We start from the raw sequence: 14,304 nt of genomic DNA, 5'->3' as shown, positions 1-14,304 counted from the left end.
ACTATTTTGAAGGGGTATTCTGGGGCCACAGTGCTCAGGGGCAACTCCCAACTCTGTTACCTTAGGGACTTCCCTGGCAGCCTTGGGGGAAACCTTGTGGTGCCGGGATTGAACTGGGGTCAAGACAGAAGGCACCTTAACTCCTGTACTATCTTTCTGGCCCAGACTTATACAAATTATGTTTTTACCTGTAAAACTTGTATAATATTAATGTTGTATTGTATTTGGATGATCAGCATCCTCAAAAAGGCAGCAGTGGGTAGAGGACAACTTTGTCCTGTAAACTTCCTTGTCTCTGAAGAAGGTATTCTGCCTGTTGGTACCTGAGTTTCTTGGTATGGTCAGCTTTTACTGTCATCATCTTGGAGACCTATACCTGGAATAAAGTTTCTCTGACCCTCAATCCCAGGAATTCTTTCACATTGGACTTACTGTAAAACCTAGATATACTTATTTCTCTATTTATTTAATATTTTATTTTTTGCTTTTTGGGTCACACCCAGCGATGCACCGGTGTTACTCCTGGCTCTGCACTCAGGAATTACTCCTGGCAGTGCTTGGGGGAGACTATATGGGGTGCTGGGAATCAAACCTGGATCAGCTGAATGCAAGGCAAATGCCCTACCTGCTGTGCTGTTGCTCTAGCCCCTTATTTGTTTTGTGGGGCTTACTCCCAGCTCTGTACTTAACAGTCACTCCTGGAAGGCTCAGGGGACCATAGGAGTGCCAGGGATTGAACCTGGATTGGCTGTGTGCAAACAGGCATCTTGCCCACTGTACTTTTCTCTCTGGTTCCAAATCAGATAACTCAATTTTTGCCTCACCCCCAGATTTCTGTTCATGTAAGAATTAATGACTTTACTAATGCATAATACAGCCTTTTTCTGAAATGGCTTCTGAGTTTCTGAGATTCCTTGAAGATAATGAGCAGTTCTTTGCTAGCATCTTTTTTTTTTTTTTTTGGCTTTTTGGGTCACACCCAGCGATGCTCAGGAGTCACTCCTGTCTCTGCACTTAAGAATTACCCCTGGCTGTGCTCAGGGGACATATGGGATTCTGGCAATTGAACCTGGGTCGGCCGCATGCAAGGCAAAGGCCCTACCCGCTGTGCTATCACTCCAGCCCCTCTTTACTAGCATCTTTGGATGATTTGTTGAAAGTTATTTTTGGCTCTTTTACAGTTTTTATGATCACATACATGGTGAAGAGGTGCAGTACTACCCTTGGAAAGCTTTTCTCTTCTAGCGTGCTGCTCTCTAGTTCCATCCGGGTTTTTTCTTCACCCTCCCTTCTTTTGGCACAGACTTGATGGAATTAAATACTTGGGCCACTTTGATTTTTAGGAAAATTCTACTTCATCATTGAACTCAAGGAAGTCAACAGCTTCATTCATTATGATTACAAATAGCTTATTATAGGGCTAGCTTTTGTTATTTTCTTGCACCCCAAGGAACATGTAAAATAGGACATGGGCTTTTTTTTTTTTTTTACATGGGCTTTTTTTATGATGAATATTTTTAAAAGTGAGAGTGAGGTTGTTGGTAATTCTCGAACTCTTCGGAGACATGCATTTCTCCAAGATTCCATTTTATTCAACCTGAGAATTACTTATCAGACTTTCCATGGAAAAATAACGTTATTGAACAAGGGACTTATCTATAATATGTTTAGTGTGTTTAGCAGATTTAAAAGAACATGGGTCTTTAAAAGAGTCCAGTTTTATGTTGCCTTATAGAATGAGAATAAGTCTCATAAACCCCACAATTGACTTTGTCTTTGCCCTAAGACAAGGATACATATACCTGGTTTGGGATTATTAGGTCATATTCTTCCTGTTTGGTAGCCATTAATGCCATGTAGCTATTTAAATTCACATTAATTAAAGGCAAAATAAAGAATTCAAGTTTGATCAAACTAGCCACTTTTTAAAGTAATTTCATATATATGTCACAGATGGTTAGTAGTAATATAATTTATATCACTGCAGAATATACTTTTGGGTACCTATGTACTTGACTGGCTCATTTAAAGAAGACAGACATAAATAAAACAGGAAAATATTAAAAAGTTGTGTTTCCACCCTTAACAGTGCAACTTTTCCCATTATTTTACACTCTTGATTATAATTCGGAAAAAGCTTTGTCTTTATGAGTACTCTCAACTTGACCATGTTTTTTATGTTTATTTTGTTTTTCAGGCTGGCAGTGATGGTGAAAGCATAGGAAACTGTCCCTTTTCCCAGAGGCTCTTCATGATTCTTTGGCTCAAAGGAGTTGTTTTCAGTGTCACAACTGTTGATCTGAAAAGGTAAGACTTGGTTTGCTGTTTAGGATCACTTAAATAAATTTCTTTTCTTTTTTTTTTGGTTTTTTGGGTTATACCTGGCGATGCACAGGGGTTACTCCTGGCTCATGCACTCAGGAATTAACTCCTGGTGGTGCTCAGGGAACCATATGGGATGTTTGGAATCGAACCCAGCTTGGCCACATATAAGGCAAACGCCCTACCCACTGTGCTATTGCTCCAGCCCCATATGCTTAAATAAATTCTTAGTAATCCTTTTCTCATTTCTTACTTTGTTTTCTAAAGGAAATGCATTGTGTGAAACTTTAGCTTATTTATGTACAAATTTAGCTTATGCATCATGATTATTATAATGTCAGTTGCATGTAGCCACTCATTCTTCTAAAAAACGGAATACTCACCTTACTGAAATTTTAAGAGAGCACCAGTATCTCAGTTTTAGTGTGGATACAGTGAAACTTTTGATTTTCTAGTTAAATATGGAACTATGTTTTGTTTTTGTTTGGGGACCACACCCAATGGTGCTCAGGGTTTACATCTGGCTTTGTGCTCAGGGATTGCTCCTGTTCTGGGGGGCCATATGCAGTGCTGGATATTGAACCTGGGTCAGTCACATATAAGGCAAGCATTCTTACCTGCTGTGCTAACTATCTCTCTGATCTGATAGTTATGCATGAAACTATAAAGAATTTTCTAGGCAGATAATTTCTTAGTCTCATGTGCTAAATAATTGGATTCCATAATCTGGAACCTTAAAGAGAAAAATGGGATTTTAGGAGGCTGAAAACTGCTGTGGTCTATTCCATGTAATTAACTTTTCAGGGAATAATAGGAAATTTTGTATAATAAAAACTTTGTCATGTTTGGCTCATTTCATTATTACAAAAAGAGTCATATTTTAGTCAAGGACTTTTTCCCTTTTTCCTTAGCAAGCCAGTCTAAGATTATTCATACTCAATTCTTTTTTTTTTTGCTTTTTGGGTCATACCCGGTGATGCACAGGGGTTACTCCTGGCTCTCCACTCAGGAATTACTCCTGGCGGTGCTCAGGGGACCATATGGGATGCTGGGATTCGAACCCGGGTCGGCTGCGTGCAAGGCAAATGCCCTACCCACTGTGCTATCACTCCAGCCCCTCATACTCAATTCTTTGTTTCACTTTTTATACCAGAGTTAAAGATACCAGCATGAAAAAAGGATTTGTCAGTGAGAATGCTTTCCTTTTCACCCAAATGCTGCAATATAGTTTTAAGCAGCTAAGTTATGAACAGTGTTCAGTAGTAAATATGGACAGCACATTGCTTGATGGTAAGGTTATTTATGTTATGCCACCTGATATCACATAAAAGTTATCTGTAAGCTGTAATCTCATCCCTAGTTTTAAATTAGCATACTTAAAATTTATTCGTTACTGCTAGTGTGCTTATTTGAGAGGTTGCAGACTTAAAAATGTATTTATTGAAAACATGCCAAAAAATATTCTAGGAACTCTTTTAGTTATATATGTGAATGTGGAGATAAACCCTGGAGGGTAGTAAGAGTCAAAATGATATCTCTAAGAGTTGGAGAGAATTAAGTTGCAGGTGTTAGAGTGCATTGCATGTTGCCAACCTAGGTTTGATCCCTGGCACCACATGGTTTCCCAAGCATGGCTAGGCTGTAACAAAAAAATAAAAAACAGACAAGTTCTTATGGAAGCATGCCTATTTCATGTCGGACAAAGCTGTTGTAAAGACTAATTTAAATATGTAGCTATCACTCATTGCAGCTTTTTTCCTCCCAGAATACATTCAGAGTTCCCCTATTAAACTTCTAAAAATAGGCCATGCCACCAGGCACACACCCTTACAATGTATCTTAAAATACATGCATTCCTCAATGTCCGTTTTTGGCTTCGAGAAAGTGAGTTGACGCCCTGTTTCAGAGAAGCCTTTGAACGGCTCAGTACAGTGCTTGATTGTATTACACAGTAGTAATACTACCATAGATGATGGGAATCTGGTTCAGAAAAGGAATGCATAATGACTATTTTTAAATTCTTCTTTTTACTTTATATTTACAAAGTTTTAAAGAAACTGCTCTTCTATAAGTTCCTTAATGTTGAGAATTTATGTTTAAAAGTAAATGTGCCCTATTTTAACAAGTGCTAGATAAAAAGTAAGATGAAGAATTTAGGGCCTGGCCTTCTAATGAGAAAATTATCTCTCAAAAATTATATTCCTAAACATTGTATGAGGGAAACATGAGCACGAAAGTGTATAAATCTGTAACTGTACTCTTATGGTGATTCACTAATTAAGAAAAATAAATTAATTAAAAAATTATAATCCTAGAGCTTTGCTTAAAATCAACTGTAGAGAGCACTAAAAATTGGAATATGTATATTTTTAGTTTTCTTATGTCTGCAGTACATGTTAAAAAATGCTTTTTAAGGGTAGCACTGCCGTCCTGTTGTTCATTGATTTGCGCAGCGGGCACCAGTAACGTCTCCATTGTGAGACTTGTTACTGTTTTTGGCATGTCAAATATGCCATGGGTAGCTTGCTAGGCTCTGCCATGCAGGCGGGATACGCTCAGTAGCTTGCCGGCCTCTCCGAGAGGGATGGAAGAATCAAACCTGGGTTGGCCACATGCAAGACAAACACCCTACCTGCTGTGCTATCACTCCAGTCCTTTTAAGGGTAATTAAAAGTATATAAGTTGTACATGACAAATTTCCTCCATCCTCATCCCTTTGTAATTGACTTTCCCCTCATAGAGATTGTTGCATTTAGGTTTGCTCTTTATCCTTCCAGACCTTCCCAGTGATTTTACCCATTTGTAAATGTTTGCAGTACCTTTTTTTTTTTTAATTAAGAATTTTTTTTTTTTTTAGAAGGCCATGTGGGGGAAGGGAGTTGCGGGCTGAATGAGGGCTAGAGACTGAGCACAGCGGCCACTCAACACCTTTATTGCAAACCACAACAGCTAATTAGAGAGAGAAAACAGAAGGGAATGCCTTGCCACAGTGGCAGGGTGGGGTGGGGGGGAGATGGGATTGGGGAGGGTGGGAGGGACACTGGGTTTACAGGTGGTGGAGAATGGGCACTGGTGAAGGGATGGGTTCCCAAACTTTGTATGAGGGAAGTATAAGCACAAAAGTGTATAAATCTGTAACTGTACCCTCACCGTGATTCTCTAATTAAAAATAAATAAATTAAAAAAAAAAGGTGAAAGCATTACGTGTGACTTGTCACAAGACACCTCTAATAAAAAGATCGCAAAAAAAAAAAAAATTTTTTTAGTGAGTAGTCTTGTAAGGGAGCGATAGCACAGTGTTTGGGCGGTCACCTTTCACGCGGCCGACCCGAGTTGATTCCTCCGCCCCTCTTGGAGAGCCCGGCAAGCTACTGAGAGTCTGAGATTATCGAGCCCGAGAGGCAGAGCCTGGCAAGCTACCCATGCGTATTGGATATGCCAAAAACAGTAACAATAAGTCTCTCAATGAGAGATGTTACTGGTGCCCGCTCGAACAAATCGATGAGCAACAGGATGACAGTGATAGCTCAAACAGTCTTGTAAGATTTCAAAGAGAAGGCAATCCAAAAGTCTGACTATTGGCTCTATTAAAAGTCGAGTATAAAATAAATGTTACACTATATCACTGTATCACGGTCATCCCTTTGTTTATCAATTTGCTCGAGGGGGCACCAATGACGTCTCCATTGTGAGACTTGTTGCTACTGTTTTTGGCATATTGATTACTCCATGGGTAACTTGCCAGCCTCTGCCATGTGGACGAGATATTTCCGTAGCTTGCCGGGGTCTCCAAAAGAGGTGGAGGAATAGAACCTCGGGTGGCCATGTGCAAGGCAAACGCCCTCCCCGCTGGGCTATTGCTCCAGCTACACAGGAGAGTTAATTTAGGGATTATGTACATGGCTGACCTGGGTTTGATACCCAGCACCATATATGGGACCTGGACCCCCCCAGGGGTGATCCTTAAGCACTAAGCCAGGAGTAAGCCCTGAGCACCAAAACTGTGGCCCAAAATCTCTTCCCCAACAAAAACAAGGTTATAGAAGAACAGAACATCTTGAAAGTAAAAAGTACCTCTCATAATATATTCTTAATACGGAATCTTTAAATAGAACTTTTGAAAAACTGTGAGCAAATGCCAATTTTATAATGCTTATTTTCTTGCTTTCCCTGATAATTGCATAATTCCTTTGTGAAAAGTACTGATCCTAGAACAAATCCACTGAGAGCAAGAGAACTCTCCTGAGAACCATTTAGAAACCCACTCTAAGCATTGAAAAAATGATTGTTATATGACATTTTTTTCTGTGAAAAACATCAATTCCTGGTTCTGGTACCACGTGTACAACTTTCTTTTTGACTCTCTGTTGGAGTTAATCACTATGCTGTTGGTATTCGTGTACCGTTGAGAGGTTTGAAACAGTCTCCTGTTGTTTCCCTGCCATTGCAGCCTTAATTCTAACCCTAATTTTTGTTTCTTGCTGCAGTTGTATTAGAGAATTTTCAAATTTAAAAAAAGGTGCCAGGATCCAGACAGTATTTAAATTTCAGTCAGTATCCACTTGAGCAAGAGCACCATATTATATAAGCACAGTGTCTCGTACATTTTTCCTAATCTACAGCAAGTTCCATCTAACTCAAAGTTATGGCTTCTCCATCCAATGTTGTTGATTGGTAGGAATCTAATCAGATCAACTCTAGATCGCCCCGAATTTTGCTTTTGGCTAATTGCTTCGTTATTGTTTAATTTAGGTTTGTCCTCTAATTCCTCAGATTTCTTACAGATAAATTTCTTTTTGCTTGTGGTGGGGGCATTAAACATTTGCAAGGCAGAAACACCTACGCTATTATATTATTCCTCTAGAGACTGAAATCAGTCTCTGTTTAGGGAACAGGTACCAGGAATCAAACCCAGGGCATTTTAAATGCAAACAATATGCTCTACCGCTGAACTCAATCCTGGCCTACTAGAAACTTATTTCCCTAATTCTCCTGCCTCACTCCTTCCCTTTACTACCATTTCTCATAAGCTCCTCAGTTAAATTTGGAGTAAGAGTGATCTTTTTCTTTTTATTAAAATAAAACTTTTAATTATATATACATAAAGTATGCTTTGGGGAGGTTTTCTTAGAGTACTATGTAGCTGTTATATTTAGTGGAAACAACTACTACTGTTCGTTATCCTATTTAGGACCACTCAAAATTTAATGTATTCTTGTCTTCTCAGTTAAAATTTTAAAAATGAGCACATTTTGACCACTATTTTGCTTAACAGGAAGCCTGCAGACTTGCAGAACTTGGCTCCAGGGACCCACCCACCATTTATAACTTTCAACAATGAAGTCAAAACGGATGTAAATAAGATTGAAGAATTTCTTGAAGAAGTCTTATGCCCTCCCAAGTGAGTATCAAAGGAAAAAGAAAAAGGAAAATATACATGGAAATACTGCCATCTCTTTAAAGCTTTGTTTTTCTGTTCTTGGTGATATTTGAGTTAAAATCACATAAAAATTAAGTTAAAACGATTGACTTCTTTCTCTCCATTCATTTTAATATATGTTACACAGATGACAGAAATGGTTTCCAGCTAAAGCCACTAAGACATACTAAAGAAAGGTAGTCTTGTGACTAAGCACCAGAGTACATGGTACAAATAGGTTTTCGGCATGTGTAATGGGCCATTTGAGGGATACGAGTCCCAAATACAAGTTTTGAGAGGTAAGAAATGAGGAAAGACAAGTTTAAATGGGATCAGCTAGAATATTTACTCAGTAGTGCAGTACTGCTAGGGATTTTAAAGCTACTTCCCAAGGAAATCGGTTTTTAGACTGTTTCTCTAGGATCCAATTTTCTTTTCTCTACTTCCTGGAGGTGTTTCAGTTTGCTAAGTCTTGTCCTTGGCTTAATAGTTTTATAGTGCTCAACTATTTGCCATAATGTGTATTACAGCTGAGGAGTAATAGCTACAACATTATATGCTCCAATAATAGATATATATACTGTCTTATTAGTTTGCAACTTTGCGATTTTATACCGTACTGCAGTCTTAGCATAGGTTTAAAACTATTGGTTTCTTTAAGATTTTCTAGTTCTATTATGCTGAAAGTGAAAATGCTTCTGGTCTATGCCTTTCTTGTTAGTTAACTTGACTATTATGCTCTCCATCAAAATAAATATCCCAGGAATGACATTATTGGGTTAGAGTTATAAAGCAATTATTTAATAATCATTCATTCAGCTAGTATTTTACTGAGAACAAAACCCTGTGATTACAGTAGTGAATAAGACTTTTTTGCTATCAGAAAGTACAGTTAAATATAGATGAAGAGGTGTTACAGTGTGAGAAAGAAAATGGAATCAGGAAAGATTTTTTCTTTTTTTATTTTTGAGGAAGGCATGGGGAGTTGAACCACACAGTATTGCTTAGGGCTCTGTTCTTAGAGGTTGCTTCTTAGGGTGCCCAGAGAACCGTGTAGTGCTGGGGATCAAACCTGGGCCTCCTTTATGCAAGCCATGTAATATCTTAGCTCTAGCCCATACATATTAATATATTGCATTAGGGACCACTCATGGAGGGGCTTAGGGGACCATATGTAGTTCTGGGATTGAATTTAGGTTGGCTGCATGCAAGGTGAGAGTTCTACCTCTGGCTGTAGCCCATATTGATTTTTATATAATAGAGAAATGTTAGCCCCACTTTGTTTAGGTATATTTATTCATAGAGACAATAATCTTTTCTTTTAGTTTTAATAATTTAAAGTTTATTTCTGTTATGAAGGGTTTAGCAGTATACTAAATTCTCTTTAGACTTGTTTCCTTGTTTTTATTTTTATATTTCAAATAGAATTTCTAGGGCTGGAGAGATAGTACATTGGGTAGGGAGCTTTCCTTGCCATGCGGCTGACCTGGGTTTAGTCACCAGTATCCCATATGGTCCTGAGCACTGTAGGGAATAGTTTCTGAGTGCAGAGCCAGAAGTAACCCCTCAGCATTTTGGTATAGCCCCAATTTACCCCCCTTCCCCTTCCCCCCATACACACCAACCCAAGAAAAAAAGGGAGTTCCTAAAAAAGATTTTAAGATTTCACTTTAGGTAGAAGGGATTATTTTTGATGTTGCAAATGCCATTGCTGTTATTAACTAGCAATTATGTGCAGTGTACTGGGCTTTGTGGATTATTTCAGTTAATCCTTTCAAAGACTTGATGAAGAAATTGAAGGTGAGTAATCCAAATAATTTGTCCAAGGTTTCACAATTAATGGTGGCAAAGCAGGAATGCTTAATTTTCATACCCAGGTTTACATGACTTCAAAAACCTATGTTTTGTCTAGTCTCTTTCTCTCCCTCATTTTGTTGTTTGGTTTCTATAAAAGAGGTAGAATGTAAGTCTGTAATTGTACTTTAGTCAGTACCAAATTGAAGGCTAGCTGGAGCTTAGAAGGGGAAGAAAGAAATCAAAGACAGTTTACTTGAGTTTAATTCAGTGACTCCTTTTAAAAAGAGGCAAGGTCAAACTTGTGATGAATTTTCTTTTATATGTGCTTTTCCTTACCATTAACGTGAAATGCTGACCCGACAGGACTACATACTATCCCAAAGCAGCGTTTTTCTGGAGGAGAAGGAAGTGTTTCTGAGACCCCCACTAGGCATTCCTTTTCCTTTTCTCTATTGTTTTAGGGAATTCAGGGACTACCCTAGTTAATTGCCTTTTCCTTGGAGGTCATGCAGGTCTTTGAGTCCTTAAGAATTGCTAATCCTTCTTCAACTCTTATTAGTCTTCTTGCCTGCAGATTGGATAAGGAAGAAAGGCAGAAGAGTTGTACAAGCTGATGGACTTTTGAATCTAGCATTTCTAATAACATGTTTTCGGCATTTGCGGATTCTGAGAACAGAGTGCTTTTTATTTGAGCACTTCCTGGCTGAATCACAATGACTATAATGTAGGCACTGCCTAGAGTTTAAAATTTAAAACTAATGGAATGCTTAGATCAAGGAACTTATGCTGGTCTGTGTTAGCTGTGGGTTTTCTTCTGAGGGTTATAGGTGTTTTTTTCTTTGTTTTGAAAGTTCCCTTGTTTGAACGAGCCATTTTGCTTAAGAAAAAAGTTTTCAAAACTTTAAATAAGGATTTTTCATTGTAGTAGGCCTGTATATGTGGTTAGCTTAACTGATAAAAGGATAGAAGGAAGTTAGATAATTTTGAAGGATAATTCTGTAGACCACTCCAGAAAATTGATGATCAGTGTGATGATGATGATGATGAATTCTGTAAAATGTTATTTCTCTTTTTTAAAATGAGAAATACAGTGTGAGCTGAATGTACAAGGATAATTTATTAGACTAACAAGTTTTCATTCCATTATTAGTACAAGAAAGGAGATGTCCCAGTTCTCTACTAACTGTTCTGTACTCAATGTTGGATATAGTCTTCCATAGTCTACTATTACCAACTGATTTAATGTGGAATAAAGGTTGATCTGAAAATCTTAAATACCTGTGCCTTGAGGGCTGATCTGTCCTTGACACAAGGCTTTGTTTGTGGTTTGGGTGCACATCTGGCAATGCCCAATGGTCTATTGCCAGCTTGATGCTTGGGGGTCCATGTAGCATTGGGCAGTATCATTATTTATTTTTTAAAACATTTGGACCACAGCTCAGCTCAGGGCTTATTTCTGGCCCTGTGCTCAGGGATCATTCCTGGTGAGATTTGGAAGACTATATGTGGTTCCGGGGATTGAACCTAGGTCAGCCACTATACTAACTGTTCCAGCCCTCAGTGTAGTTATTTGATATTTTTGTTTGTTTTTGTTTTGTATAGCACCACACCCAGTGATGCTCAGGGGTTACTGATGGCTTTGCGCTCAGGAATTACTCCTGGCAGTGCTTGGGGCCATATGTGATGCAGCAGATTGAACCCAGGTTGGCATCATGCAAGGCAATTGCCCCACTCAGTATGTTATTGCTCTGGTCCCAGTGTTATTATTTGATTCCAGGTCTCCTGCGTGCTCAGCTATGTCCCCAGCTCTGATAGTTTCTTATGAGTTTCCCTTTCTTTCATTAAATGTTAAAATGAGTGTTCACAATATCACTGTCATCCTGTTGTTCGATTTGCTCAAACAGGTGCCAGTAAATGTCTCCATTCGTCCCAGTCCTGAGATTTTAGCAGCCTCTCCTTACTTGTCCTTCCCAACGGTGCTGTATTGGAGGCTCTTTCAGGGTCAGGGGAATGAGACCTGTTATTGTATGTGGCATATCGAATACGCCACAGGGAACTTGCCAGGCTCTGCCGTGTGGGTGGGATACTCTTCTCTAGTTTGCCAGGCTCTCCGAAAGGGACGGAGAATGTATATAAAAGAATACAAGCAAGTATGTTAAAACCATACATGTGTGTGCTGCTTTAGGTAATAATTGCGATTACCAAACACTAAATAAAACTTTTCTCTCTTCCCTGAGCCCCTGTGGTCTGTTTCACTATGTGCTTAGACTAATAATAATTGAATTATTCAAATCCCATGTTTGTGGAAATGCAAAAAAAGTTAGCAAAGGATTTGGGCCCTGTTGGTTTAGAATATATTTCATCTTTTGTAGAGAACTTTTTTAAAAAAAATTTCATAAGGTTGTTCCACAATGATGGATTACATTCAGTATCTCGACACAGTCCCACCACCATCACACCTTCTCACCTCCATTATTTTGAATTTCCCACCACCACTAAAACCTGCCAAACAGGCAGACGCTAGATAGTTTATTTGTATTGTCTGCTATGAATAACATAGGATGTCTTAGAAATCTAAAATTTTAGATAATTGGGGTCTGGAGAAATCTCGACAACGAGCTGCTTGGTTCCAAGATTCTTTTGTGTGTCTCTGGATCTTTGTGTCTCTGGATCATGGTCCTTAATGGAATAAGTAGTCATCAGGGGCAGCTTGTGGGCGTGGCATCCAGGGTCTAATGGGGGCGGGGAGCTGGGAAGGGCTTGCTCATCCCCATCCCATGAGGCCTGGAGTTTACCTTCACTAATGCTAAGTACCTGGGCTTTTCTTTGGATTCTGGAAGATGGCTGTCGCTGGGATTCCTAGGGGGCAGGTGGAGGGTCAGTGCCTGCTCCCATCTGAGGCAACCTGGTGAAATTGGCCTGGCGCAAAGTCCGGAGGCATTTTTGCATCCAGCTGCAGGGTTCCGACATTCTTTTGTGTGTCCTTTTGTAGAGAACGTGATCTGTAGTGAAAAGCTAAAATAACCTTCAGTTTCATTTCATCAGCACTCTTTTTTTTTTTCTTTCTTTCTTTCTTTCTTTCTTTCTTTCTTTCTTTCTTTCTTTCTTTCTTTCTTTCTTTCTTTCTTTCTTTCTTTCTTTCTTTCTTTCTTTCTTTCTTTCTTTCTTTCTTTCTTTCTTTCTGCTTTTTTTGGGTCACATCCAGTGATGCACAAGGGTTACTCTTGGCTCTGCACCCAGGAATTACTCCTGGTGGTGCTTGGGGGACCATATGGGATGCTGGGAATCAAACCTCGGTTGTCTGCGTGTAAGACAAACGCCCTACCTGCTGTGCTATCCCCCCAACCCCTCATCAACATTTTTAATGGCCCAAGGACCAAGTATGTAAACTTTCTGGAATATAATTTCCTTCTGGACAAAAAGAAAGGTTGAAATAAATGGTCTCTTGTAGCTGTTGAACTGTATGCATTAAATTAATAGTATAAATTTAACAGTTTATTTTGTCTTGGAAGGGGAAAAATAGGGTCTTGTGTATTTGTTTTGTTTTTTTGGGCTATTTAAAAACTGGGCCATTGCTGGGGGGTTGTGCTGGGTCCCTAGGGTTGTGATCTAGGGAACATCTGGTGCCGGAATCAAACTCAGTTCTCCTGGAAAGCATGTGTTCAGCCCATTGAAAAGTCTCTGGATAAGGAAGGAGTGAATAATTTGCTTTAGTGCGCAATAGCTTTTGCAAATTTTTATAGTACATATTTGCATATGAATATAAGGAATTGTTGATGCAAGTTCTTCATTCTTATCTATCTCTAGTAAGTTTGCTTTATATGATCATTACACCCCCTCATTACTTAGTACAAAGCCTGACACATAGTAGGTTTTTCATAGGGTAATAGTTATATGCATGAATAACAAATATGCAAATTATGTGGAATTCAAGCCTATTTTCTGAGTTATTTTGAGAATTATGAAACTTCATTAGAAATAGGTAGGTGCAGCTAGGTATTAGTTGGGGAGAAGGATAATTTTGAAAAAACTTGTCTAGAGGAAGACATGAATGTGCAGAATAGTCGTTTATGTTCTTCGCTCAGTTTTCTGTTTGGAATGAGTCAGTGAAGGTACTGTGTTATAAGCCATGAAAACATTTAAACTGGAATGTGGTTGTTTTTATAGTTAAGGAAAGCTCAAGAATGTTAAACCTGGGATTAACTGTTTCCGCTTAGGCAAGAGAAAAATGAAGAGAATAAGTTTTCTGTAATTAGTATGAGAAAGATACTTATTGAATACAAAATAGATGAAATTAATTTACTATAACTTTTTTTGTTTAGTATAATTTTTCATTGAAAACTTGCTGTGTAAGCCTTTCATTTGTAGAGGAAATTGTTATGCATAGAAATGAGCGTAACTTTTAGAAGGGTAACTTGAGTATATAGCTGTTCAATAGATGTTTTATATTCTTACAAACAGTGCTGTGTCCAATTTTAAAGACTATCGCCTTTGAATTCAAAATAGTAAATGCGCGAAATAGAAATATAAAACTAATTTGAAACTACAACTAAAACGTTTACTAAATTATGACTGCAATTAAACTGATCTCCCCAAAATGTGTCTCATTTTCACTCTTTAATTTAAATAAGAGCACATAACAGCATCTTTAAGAAATATGATGAATCTTGGCTGATGGCCAGAGAGATTGTACGGTGGCTTGCATGTACTGCCTTCCATTACCAGCCCCCCATATGGTGCCGTAAGCACCCGGTGTGGCCCTCAAA

At 38.6% G+C, this 14,304-nt stretch overlaps 1 protein-coding gene across 1 annotated transcript in view; it reads left to right on the top strand.

The window, feature by feature from the left end:
• Positions 1 to 14,304, top strand: part of CLIC4 (chloride intracellular channel 4) — a 70,858-nt gene that overhangs the window by 43,204 nt on the left and 13,350 nt on the right. The window contains exons 2-3 of the mRNA XM_004603453.3: positions 2,198 to 2,307; positions 7,598 to 7,723. Coding sequence (XP_004603510.1) covers positions 2,198 to 2,307; positions 7,598 to 7,723 — 236 coding nt within the window. The remainder of the gene's footprint in view (positions 1 to 2,197; positions 2,308 to 7,597; positions 7,724 to 14,304) is intronic.

The sequence above is a fragment of the Sorex araneus genome, chromosome 5 (assembly GCF_027595985.1).
Source record: "Sorex araneus isolate mSorAra2 chromosome 5, mSorAra2.pri, whole genome shotgun sequence".
NCBI classification, from domain to species: Eukaryota; Metazoa; Chordata; class Mammalia; order Eulipotyphla; family Soricidae; genus Sorex; species Sorex araneus.
Note: the sequence above shows the minus strand (reverse complement) of the source record. Positions and strands in the feature narration are given on the sequence as shown.